Source organism: Barbatula barbatula (assembly GCF_947034865.1).
Source record: "Barbatula barbatula genome assembly, chromosome: 14".
In the NCBI taxonomy this organism is placed as follows: domain Eukaryota; kingdom Metazoa; phylum Chordata; class Actinopteri; order Cypriniformes; family Nemacheilidae; genus Barbatula; species Barbatula barbatula.
This window is the reverse complement of record NC_136777.1, coordinates 594,499-607,133: the sequence shown is the minus strand read 5'-3', so window position 1 is coordinate 607,133 and position 12,635 is coordinate 594,499. Positions and strand designations below refer to the sequence as shown.

General features: G+C 37.4%; 1 protein-coding gene across 1 annotated transcript in view; it reads left to right on the top strand.

Annotated features, from left to right (window-relative positions):
- The first annotated feature begins 683 nt into the window (after positions 1–683).
- The window catches only part of stk32c (serine/threonine kinase 32C), a 19,758-nt gene continuing 7,806 nt past the window's right edge, over positions 684–12,635 (top strand). The window contains exons 1-2 of the mRNA XM_079473415.1: positions 684–734; positions 7,960–8,111. Coding sequence (XP_079329541.1) covers positions 7,993–8,111 — 119 coding nt within the window. The 5' untranslated portion in view covers positions 684–734; positions 7,960–7,992. The remainder of the gene's footprint in view (positions 735–7,959; positions 8,112–12,635) is intronic.

Below are 12,635 nucleotides of genomic sequence, written 5' to 3'. Positions count from 1 at the left end.
TTTATCTGACTTGAGTCACTTCACGATTCACTTAACATCGTAAATATGATTTGCAGGCTCGCAAGCATAAATTCCCAGAAATCCTTAAAGGTTTAATGAGAATTCATACGTCATATGTGCTTTTTGCTATTAAACCTACATCACCCATAATTCAATCCTCTTTACAGAAGCAGTGATGCACTGAATGAGAAATCCACATTATGGGACAAATTTCCTGATACATTTGTAAGAAATGTGTATTATAAATATCATCAGTCTGTCATGCTGAGATAAACAAACAGACTGCCGTGAGAGAAACACCGCGTGTGAAAGGTCGAATCGATCAAGCACTCACGTTTGTTTTCTTGTTATATGATTGTAGTTTTTCATGGTATGATGCATTGATTCATGCGGTGTGATGGAGGATCAGAGGAACAAACACTGAGACATGGCAGCTCATTCAGTGCGTCTGTCAGAATGGGGACTCTGTGAAAGCAAACAAGTTCATTTCGCTTTTTCAGCCAACAACACCAGTGAACACAGAAAGAGACACTGAAAAATCTATAAAAATCTTTCTCATGCCGTTCCAAATCCTTATCTTGTGTATTTCTCTCATTTATTTGATGGGACAAAACAGGATCTTTAATCTTAATACAATCGTTGTGCATTATTAATCTACTTTTTCTTTTTTATTCACAGTGAATTTCGATCACTTCCAGATTCTCCGAGCCATCGGTAAAGGAAGCTTTGGCAAGGTAAGATGATTTTATGACATCTGTTACTCCAGTACATAAAAAAGCGTCTGCCAAATGAATAAATGTAATGTAAATGTACATACAAATAAAAACTGTTCATTGTTATCATTATTGATCAAATAAACTACGGAAGCGATAATGAATATAAGAGGCTCATTTGTGTGAGTGTGGATTGATTTAGATCTTTGCTGTGGGGAACGACACCTTGGATCATTCAGTCGGTGTGTAATGAGAGTCTGTGATTGTGTTATCTGAGACGGGACGCTTGAGAGTCACCGCTCCAGTAATTACATTTTCATTTTTTCCATTAATCTGAACCACGGCGCTTAATTAATTTAACACGTGTGAGATTTAACTCTGAACAGACTCGAGGAAGATGATAAGAAAGAAACTGTGAGAATCATCAGAATCATCTTTACCTTTATATAAAACTCCCTGTAATTAATACCGAGACTAATAAAACTAATAAAAGAGAATCATTACTCAGTTTATGTTTAGCGCTTTTCACAATTTTGTTTTATTGCAAAGCAGATTGACAGTAAAGGTCAGACAGTAGAGACAAACACAAAATTAGGGCGGATTATTAAATACATAGAATATCCATTAAATGTAAAAAAAATTCCCCATAAGATTTACATTTGTCTGTGGTTTAATAAAAGACTGTTTTATTAATAGCGCTGTTAAACACGTGTACGTTCATTAAATTTTTCATGTTTATTTATTTTTCGATGTAACCTTTCATTTATGTAAAACTGTTTTGTAACAATTCCAAATTTGTCACAAAAATCTAAAAATGCATTTGAATTCAACTTTTTATAAGACACTATATATAACTTTATTTCAGCTCTTGAACTTGAAATATGTCAGAGTTGATGAGAAATACATCACATTTTCACCATTTCACGATATGGCCAGGCATCAGAAACACCTGTAGTCTCATCCCGAGTCATGTACCACATTACTACGACCACTACGAGTACTAAAACGCTGTTTGCCTTTTTTCTGTGAGTAATGATGACCGATGTGAATTTTCATCACTTTTAATAGTAACTTTTTATCAGTAGGGTTCATTTCCATTATAAAGTTCTGGAACTATAGTTTTTGAGGAAATGCACATTTTCTTGCAACATATAGTGTATTCAAGCATGCATCTACAAAGGCAGTGGTTTTATTGTGTGGGTCTAAAATAAAGCACATCAAACATCCATCAGATGAAGATGTCGGAAGAATCCTCAGGGGTTTGTTGCTCCTGTGTGTCTGTGTGATGAAATGACTCCGTCTGCATCTTCATTCACCTCAGGTCATATTTGTTCTGGTCTCATCATTCTGTGACTTCACCTCTACGCTCTTCTCAAATGGTCTTTTAGGACACAAGTTGAAGAAAAAATGACTGTGTCTTCCTCATCACATCTCCGGCAGATCGACCTCCTTCACTCCGTCTTCATGATGGCAATAACCATAAAAATATGAGAAGTGCCTTTAGATGGCAGATGCTTTGTGCCGTCGACTCTCGTGAGGTTTATAAACCCGCTGGATGAGAATAAAGAGAGAGAGAGAGACCTCAGTTGTCCTCCAGGATGAGAAGAGTCTTTAAAACACAGCATGCCTGTGAGTTAGTGTGCAGTAGAAGAGAATATTAAACCCCATCTTTCCTTCTTCTTAAACAGACCTCATACAGATGCTGAAAAGCCCCACCGAGGGTTGAGAAAATCCCTCTGTTTCCCACAGAGAAACACAACAACACTTGAAACACACACACATTAAACACTGCATGTTATTAATTGTCATCTGTTTTAACAGCTCTGATCTGTTTATCACTTCGCTTGAATTCAACACACTTTGCGCTCCTGCGGCTGGGATGTATGGTTGCTTAGTAACTAGTGGTGTCATGGGCAATGTTTAAAGTTTCAGTCTCTCTCCTCTTGAAACCCTGAGATTTCACCAGAGCAGTTTGGTGAAGTTCTCATGACCCGCTCGAGAGCATCTGACATTTCATCTTTCACTATTACATCTTAGTCATTTAGCAGACGCTTTTATCCAAAGGAACTATTATAGAAATGTTTCAATTCACAGTAATTTGTCACTAACAGTTTATTTCCTTGTGCACTTTTTTGGGTTGTTCAATGTCTTGTGCTGAATAGAAGGAATAGAATAGATTTTGAGTTGTATTCTTCGTATGTGTTTTTCTTATTCTCATCGGACGAGTCTAACTGTGTTCTATGTGGAGTGATGTTGTCGCAGTCGGGGGCAGATGGGATTAGATTTCCCCGGCACCAGCGGAGGTGAGGGGTGCTGATTGTAATGAGCTTTTTAAGAGCCATCAGCCTGAAGGCAGGAGAGACGGAGCCGGAGAATCGCTTTCTTTCCTTCAGAAGTGTATAATATAGCCTGTGACCTGGATTCAGACTGAATCTATTTTCCATCCTGATGTTGTATACCATGTACAGTCATGGACAAAAGTATTGGCGGCGACATAAATGATGTGTTTCGCAAAGTCTCCGCTTAAGCTGTTGTGGTGTTCATTCACATTGTTTAAAGATTATTATGCGGCATGATCCCCTGCATTTTAAATAATAAAAAAGAGCAACTCCCCAGATGTCAATCCCATGTGGAGAAGGTGCGGTCAAGCCTCAGTGGATAAGCAGAAGCCCACAAATAGTGATCATCTCTCAGAGCCCTTCGGCATCAGTCAAGATTTGGCACAGAATCAGATTTCCAGCCTGCCAGAGCCAATTACAGAGATTATGAGAAACAGGTATATTATGGTTTTGCCAATAAAATGTAAAATATCCAGAATACCATAGAAACATGTGAAAAAATAATCTCCAAGTACAGAAGCAGCAAACTTTGGGTCACATCAAATCAAACTCTAATAAGAAACACCCTTTATGAGAGAAGCTTTTTTGTAATATTGAAGAGCTAGCTGCTATTTTCACTGCTTATACCATTCCTCTGTTAGACCTAATTACACTAAATTAGACCTAAACACTTTCAACAAATGAAATATCATTATCCTATATTTCCCTGTTATTCAAAAACATTTACTCAGTAACTTTGAATCAAAGTCAGTGAATGCAGCTGTGACATGTCAGAGGAGAACTGGTCCTCCTGGCTGAGTCTGGTTTCTCCAGAGTTTTTATCATCGTATCATTATCATTATCATCATCAGTTTGGTTCCTCGCCACAGGGCCGTGTTGGCTTGCTCACCGTGAGACTGCTGATATTATTATTTACTAGAATGATCTTTCTTGTTCTATAAACACCATGCACTGTGCTGTCTTTTACTTTCTCTGTGTAAAGCTGCTTTGGAACAATGCACATTGTGTATGTAAATACAATAAAATTGAATTGAATAATTCACATCAAATATAAATCTAAACGCTTTGAACAAACTCATAACCCGCTACACTGTCTGTTAGAACACGTTAAGTGTGATAAGCATGTAAGTGTGTTGCGATGACAGCCGCTCTCTGTTCTCTCATTTTAAAAATGTTTTCAATTCATTGGCATGGCAGTAGTTAAAATGTATTGCCAAAGCATTTCTAACATTTACACTAAATCTAGAACAGATGAAAAAACAAACAATATTCATCAAATCAAATGATACACATTTTATGGATTAAATATATAGTCCAATACCAGCCATTTATTACAGCAGGAAGATATTGTACACGTCTGTCTTGAATCGGTGAGTTTGGAAAGGTTAAGATCTGTTTCTCTGGATAATTCCTGCACTGATCAGCGCTTCTGTGACACAGAAACCAAATGCGTTTCATCAAGCGTCCTGTAGATTTAACACAACAATCTCGTTTCTCTTTACGGGGCCGCCCCATGAGGAACACAGTGACAAGAATGAATAGAGCTGCTAAAAATACCAGTCGCAGGGATAAATGTTCAGTATTTATAACTGTGACCCATTCATTAAACTCTTACTCTACATATAAAGTGCATGTGACACACATCATTCTTCGAAAACAAAAGGAATAGGAATCAGATACTTGAGATAAAATGTTTTATTCCTCTTAACAATTCCTGTGTGCATATTTTCAGAAAAGGACACGCGATGGGTGATCTGCTGATATCTCAATAAAGGCTCCTATGAAAATTACCAATATATTTACTGTAGTAAGCATAGTTTATCTATAGTATTTGATTTAAAAGCACAGGAACCACAAATTAAGCAGTTTCATTATGGTTACAACAGTTAAACCATGATGTAGTTCAACTATGGTAAAAACATGGTTCTATGTGTATATTTAGACAAAACGGTGCTCATAAATACATATATTTGTGCACACAAGTCAATAAGCAGGCTAAATGACCATTCAGTTTGATATCTTAATGTTTTCTTCAACTGTGGAATGGAAACAGGCAATGGATAAGAAATTGATAAGCAGAATCTGAAAAATTCAAACGATTCCCAACCCTTTCAGCAAAGAAACTGATATTTACTCACCCAAATGTCATACAAGCCATCCATATGTCTTATCCATAAATTGGTCTTCAACAGGGAGCTGTTGGTTAAGGTCCAAATTTCAGTTTCATCACTAAAACGTATGTTTTTTTTAACATAAATATATGGCTTGCTCTGTCTCGGAGGTCCTCCAGGATGCGCGTCCATGAGTGCATTACGCATTTACATTGGACGTAACATCGCTGAATATGAACCAACAGCCCCACGTTCAAGTGCATTATATGGATAAGAAGCCTGGAAAGCTTTCCTCAAAAGCCTCATTTTGTTTCGACAGAAGAGATAAACACACAGACTTTAATTTATTGTGAATTACTCATTTAAAGCCATGAGAATGTCTTTAGTGTGTTTGGTAGTTTAGAAAGAAAAGAGCAAAATAAACTATTAGTCATGGTGTTTCATTTGATCCTGTGACCCCTCACATTTGACCTTTAATATACAATTATACTGTATGTCTTGAAGTTAATGGAAAGTTGGTACAATAAAGAAAATGTATTACTGCTTTTAGAACAACGACCAAGAATGTCTCATGTTTGGTGTTAAATGTCATTATAGAGTCTAAGGTTGAGCTATAGCTTTCTAACCGAAGCACCGAGAATGAGATTCAGATACTGCAGTGTGTTTGTGAAATGTTGTGAACCCCTTGTATAAAGATCCATGTATGTTTTTTATTTAATTTTGTGTGTGTGGGTGTGCATAAGTGTGTGTGTGTGAGAGAGAGAGAGAGAAACCCTGAAAAACACAGTTTTTGTTATTAAGTGACTATTGAAGAATACATCATCACAAATGCTCAGAGGACGTAACCGAATTCAATAAGAGTCTTCCTTCATTATGAAAGTGGATTGTGGGATTGACGGCTGGTATTTGGCATTGACGTACATGAACTGAAACCTGAATGTTATTTAAGTCTGGAATGTTAAAGCCCCCCCAAATCTTTAACATGTAATTATAACCCAAGTTTGAGTCGCCAGTCTGTGTGCAGAATCATGCCGTAATTATACAAATCCATCCATTCTGTTTTTGGTAATCTCATATAAACCACAACAGCCACACTGAACAGGCTGTTGGCGATCTCCTAGAAAACGAAGTGATGTCACTCTGATAACGCCCGCCCATGACCGCTCACAGACTCCGCCTTATGAGCATAGATTCCACCTTCCGCCGGAGACACACTGTCTTCCGTCCGACCACAAAACAACCAAGATGTGCAGTTGTGGGTTGTAGAAACGGACATATAAGTCTGCTTTTACTCCCGACACATGAGCCGCTGAAGACGCTGTGGATTCGTTTTTTCTCTCAACGGTGTGCAGAAGTCACTTTACACCGAGATGCTTCACAAACAAATGTCAGTAAAATGCTGGATTCATAATGGGTCATGTTTTCGTGATGGTGCATTTGTCCCGTGTATTGTCACAAAGCTGTGAAACTGTGTCTGTTATATACTGTAGCATAACATTAATGCATTAAATGCTTTGGATTTTTTCTTTTAATGGTCCAGTGTATGAAATTTAGCGATATCTAGTGGTGATGTTGAGAATTGTAAACAACGGCTCAATCCAGAAGTGAGATGTTGTCACGTTTTAAAATCTTTGCTGAAAGAGATAATGTATTTATGAATCGCGCGCTGTAGAGCAGTTTGTCCATTTAGGGCTACTGTAGAACCAACATGATGAATTCTATGTAGGAGGACCTGCGGTGTATTTAGATAAAAAAAGCTCATTGTAAGGTAATAAAAACATAACGCTTCATTGTGTACGGTCTTTATACACCTCTGAACACATAGTTATGTATATTATAATGCATTTCTGTTAACAGATCCTCCAAAATATTACACATATCACCTTTAAATCTGTTTTTTGGAAGGTTTGGGTGGAGCATGATCATGTAAAGCAACCAATCAACTGGATTTTAAATAAACTTCATTATCTGTTGATTCATTATTGAGCTTTTATTTCATGGTTGGGCTTTGGAATGATGTGACATGATTAATGGAATTGGCTTTATTATGTTTGAGGTCAGATCTGAGGTCAGGAGTGTGTGTGCGTGTAATGGGATGAAGCATCTGTCGGTCGGTGTGGTTGTGTCTGATGGATCTCAGATGAATCAGATATATAATAGTGAGCCATCATCTTTAGTTGTGGAATCTGATCATATTGCACATTTGGATGTGAATCTGTTGCGTGTGTTGTACTCAGATCTGATATCTCATCCGCTTCAAACGATCGCTTTGTCAACTCATGTTGAGAAAACAGATGTGAGCTGCTTATTTTATTGATTTGATAATATGAATAATAATATATCATAATTATTTTGCGCAGTGTAGAGACCTTCGAGTCGGTTTGTACTGTGTGCATGACAGACTTGAAATAGAAAATGGAAATGAATCTCACAAAGAAAAGATGGAAATGAATAAAAGTGACTGGCAAAGTGTTGACAGAAAGAGTGTCTGCAAAACTTCTTACACCGGACTTGACACGACGTCGGCTTGTTCTTGATGGGTTTGTCATGTCGCACTGCATCCAGTGTTGGACAAAGTGTCAAATTATAGTGGAATAATGCGTTTTATTGTCTTTGACCGGTGTAGATACGGTGTTAATGCTTTTAGCTGCTAATAAAAGAAGAAGAGTCACAGCTCTGTGAACCACATATAACATCCCCTCATGAAAACAATGCTTGTGAATAACGTTGATTGTAAAAAACAGATTTGCTATGTAAAGTTGATGTGTTTATGTTGTCTCTCTTCCTCTCGGGCAGGTGTGTATCGTGCAGAAGCGGGACACAGAGAAGATGTTCGCTATGAAGTACATGAACAAGCAGCAGTGCATCGAGCGGGATGAGGTGCGGAACGTCTTCAGAGAGCTGGAGATCTTACAGGAGATTGAACATGTGTTTTTAGTAAACCTCTGGTGATTACCCTCTCTCTCTCTCTCTCTCTCTCTCTGTCTTGTTACGCATGCAGTCTTTAAGTCTTGCATACATTTTTTCTTCATTATCTTCCTTTGTTTATCATTTTAATATTTTCCTTTAAAACAGTGTGACATCATCATCCAGGAGTTGTGTAAATGTATCTGTTACAGAGTTTAGAATGATTAACAATTATATTTAAAGGGACAGTTCAATCATAACAATGTTTTGGCTATATTCTTCTGCCGTGTGCCTCCCGCACACACGCAAGTGCGCATACAAAACAGTGTTTCTAGCGTACGCAAGTCTGTCTCTTTTGTTCAGGTGAGTAAATAGTACACTATAGTTAAATTCTAAACTTTATTGTGCGCACATGCGTATGGGGGGGTCTACAAGACACTTGTGACCAGGGGCCGCTGAATTCTTTATCCCGGCCTGCTGAAGCCAGGGCGTTAGCATTAGCATGTTTCGGCTAAATGTTGCAGGCTTGACTTCTTGTGGCTTTGTATATAACTGATGCGTCACTAAATTAACAAATTAACATTAAATATAAACATTACATACGAAATAATAAGTGCTTAAATACAGTACCTTAATGGAAAGAAGAGCTGTGTGTGACAGTTAAAGTCCCAGTGAAATGAAAAATATGTCTGAATCGCAAACTTCCGGTTCACTGGGACTTTAATGGACACAATGTTTTTCCTGTTAGTATGTGCCAGTGCGTGCATATTGTTTTGCTACATACTAAAATGTACTGTATGCACTTTTCCATTACAAAAACTGTACATACTTTTAGTGCATAGCATAAGTAGGCGCATTGGGACGCAACATGTGTGGGTAAATAATTCTTCTTCTGTCCCATATTCAGAGTTTCTGCGCAAGAGCGCCCTCTGGCTTGCTGATGTTTATTGAGGAAACTGAGCATACGAATTACACAATATATATCGTCCCAGCCCTATTGTGTGACTGTTTTTTGAGCAGCGTGAAGATTTTGTGTCACAGAAGATGATAGAGAGTTCGATAAATACGGGGGAGAGTAAATGTGGACGGATCTGGGCGAACAAACCCTTCGAATATTGTTCAACTCTCTTCAGTGACAGTGGCAGTCTTAATCTTAATCTGTTTAATGCAGCAGCTCAACCCGAAACAAGATAATCCCACTAATCCAGCATCTCGGATGTGTGTTTGACGTCACACACCACCACTTCAGGAAGTGACATGACGGTGTGCGTGTAGAAGTGTCTGTGTAAGTGAAAAAGGGGAGCGAGCAGGTATCTTTATGAGCAGTGATGATAGAACAATTCAATTTTATATACATGGCGCTTTAAACAATGTGCATTGTTCCAAAGCAGCTTTACAGGAGGAAATAAGAAAAACAAAGCACAGTGCATAGTGTTTATAGAACCAGCAGGATCATTCCAGTAAATAATGATATCAGCAGTCTCCTGGTGAGCAAGCCAACACGTCCCTGTGGCGAGGAACCCAAACTCTGATGATAAATAAACTGTGAAAAAATAAATACCTGAAACCAGACTCAGCCAGGAGGACCAGTTCTCCTCTGACGTGTCACAGCTGCACTCACTGACTTTGATTCAAAGTTACTGGGTAAATGTTTACGAATAACAGGGAAAGCGTATTAGTTGGGATTTAGGATAATTCATTTGTTGAAAGTGTTTAGGTCTAATTTTGTCTTACTTTGTGAGGAATGTTATAAGCAGGGAAAATAGTAATGTCATTGTGTATCTGAGTGCAGCTTTAACTTCAAACTGCTGTCATTTGATGGAAGTTTAGCATTAAATACTAATTATTGTAAAAGTAGTCTGTCTTTGCTCTTGGTTGGGGATGGAATTGCCTGAGATGGTCAGTCAGTCCGCAGGCTCTCGCAGGAGGATGGCACAGGATTTTCAGGTAGAGCTGGCGTTATCTCTATTTAGAACACATGAGCAGGTCTTCGTCGTCTTTACACTCTCAGGTCCGTTTCCATAGAGACGCTTCATCACCTCCTCTGACACACACACATTTGATGATTCGGTCATCTGCATTAGTGTGTGTCCTGTTAATGTGATTAGTTGTACGCCGTGTGCTTTAAAGATAATCACTTCTCTCCTCATGTTTAGTGTATTAGCTGTGACTCCTCATGGGGAAAATGATCTGATATTTATCGATTAAAATTCAGATCTCGTCTCAACCAAACCATCTGTTCCACAAGTGCTGTCTTGAGTGATATGTTTACTTCTACAGAGCGCGGCAGCTTTTTAAGACAACATAAAAATCTAAATGAGTTTGGTTACTGAGTGCAATATCAATGTGAAAGGAGTATTTCGGTGTTCATTGGACACTGCCATTCAAGTGTTGACCAATGTCATGAAACGGTCATTTTTACCACCCAATCAATTATGAATAAGAGGAAGTGACGTTAAGGGCTTTGGGTCAATGGTGTCACCAGTTATTGGAAAGGGAAACACATCTCTATGAACATAGAACTAAACACGGGATGAATAGCACAATAAAGTTGGTCTCTGGTGGAGAAACTTGTTTAGTCTCGAGTCACTCTTAATCTCGATAGTTAGCTAAAGCAAGGTTATTTTAGTTTACTAAAATTAAAACTTTGAGAACGTTCCTGTTCATTAAATAAAAATAATATTGAGATAAAAATTATTGGAAAAACTTAACTCTAAAAATTTTAATGTTGCCTCAAAAATAAACTGAAGTCATTTTGAAGAAGTAAAATTATCATAGAAAACACAATAAAAATTAATTAATCTTATAAAGCATCATTAAAAAAACAATAAATTATAAAACGAAAAAAGCATATACAAAAATCTAACTTAAAACTAAAATTAACAGTAAAAATAAAAGCTAATTTAAAATATTAATAAAACTCAACAAATCTAAAATCAAAACTATAATAACAATTAATTCATGGAATTGTCAGAAGGAAATGATTCTCAAACGCTCATTTGAAGTGTTTTTCTTGCTCAAACATTGTGAAGATGTCATTAATGTAATTTAATTTAAATGAAGTGAAATGTAAATAATCAGCACACAGCTTAATGTTTTTGAAATACTGAAAGATTTGAAGTTTTATGTCATATTTTATAATATTTACATTTAAGAATCTAGCAGATGATTAATCCAGAGCAACTTGAAGTTAAAGGGGCAGTGTTTAGGAGGATCTATTGACAGAAATACAATATAATATACAAACCTACAGTATGTCTTCAGATGTGTATGAGGACGTTACGTAATCATCCGTGATGTTTGTATTACCTTAGAATGAGCTATTTCTATTTACTATCTAGCCTACATACATGGAATTAGCCATGTTGCGCTGGCATGTTTTGTACAGTAGTCATAAAGGGACAAACAGCTCTATAAAATGCTTTTAGTATATATGTTGTAGATCTTTGTGAGTTTTTTTGGAGGCTAATTTGAAGACACACAGAGAAGAAGTAGTCGTAGGAGGAGAAGGAATAACTTACTACTAGTCGTCGTCATCGACAGAGCGTGCTTTACGCATATTTTTACTCAATTATTCAATTATATTAGGGATATCTCCACAACTATTAATAAAGGGAAATCTATGACGAGCTTACATTTTTAAGCACAATATATAATAGTTTATGCCTCACTATCCAGTCTATAAATAACTGAAGATAAAACCTTTTTGGTTGAGTAAATGTTATAGTGTTTTTATTCAGGTTTTAACCACAGTATGTAAGCAGCGTGATTCCTCGTGATTCAGCGGCCGCTGTGACGTCTGTCATCTGTCAGAACGGGTGGGCGGCAGTTAGCTGAAAACAAAGGCTTATGAATATTATCTGTCATTTATTGTTCGCATATGGAAGGAAACATCGTGGTTGACACACACACGGCCAACATCCACTCGACTGCATCTCACACAGATGTTCAGGTGTCCAACTTTCTAACACGGAGACAAAGAGGGAAGAGATGGCAGACGGAAAGAGGAAAGCATCTGCCCTCTTTCTGCGTCTGAGCTGAGACAGAGAGAGAGAGAGATGGGTACTTTAAAGTCAATCAATCATATTAGCCTCATTGTGTATCTGTGGAGCTCATCACTGACTGAACAAATGATGTGTTGGACAGATCTCAGAAAGAGAGAGAGAGAAAGTTCTTTCAGAGTTTTAAACAGTTTTGTCATTATGAGCGTGTGGTTACCCAAAAATCGAAGTGAAACTTCTGCTCAAAAATTAAACATTCTGTCATCATTGAATGACTCTCGAGTTGTTCCAAATATGTATAAATATTTTGTTCTGATGAACACAAAGAAAGATATTTGGAAGTACAACTGACATTTCTGGGACATCATTGACAACCATTGCAGGAAAAACTTAACATTAAGTTATTTATGAAGCATTGTGTTCAATAATGATTAATAAGCCATTAACAAATGCATTATAAAGCAGTTATAACTGCATGAATAAAAAGAGGGATTCTGCCTGCCAAATAGTGAGCAGGTATAAGAAAAACAACACAACACCCCTTCAATGTCCAGTCTGACAGCC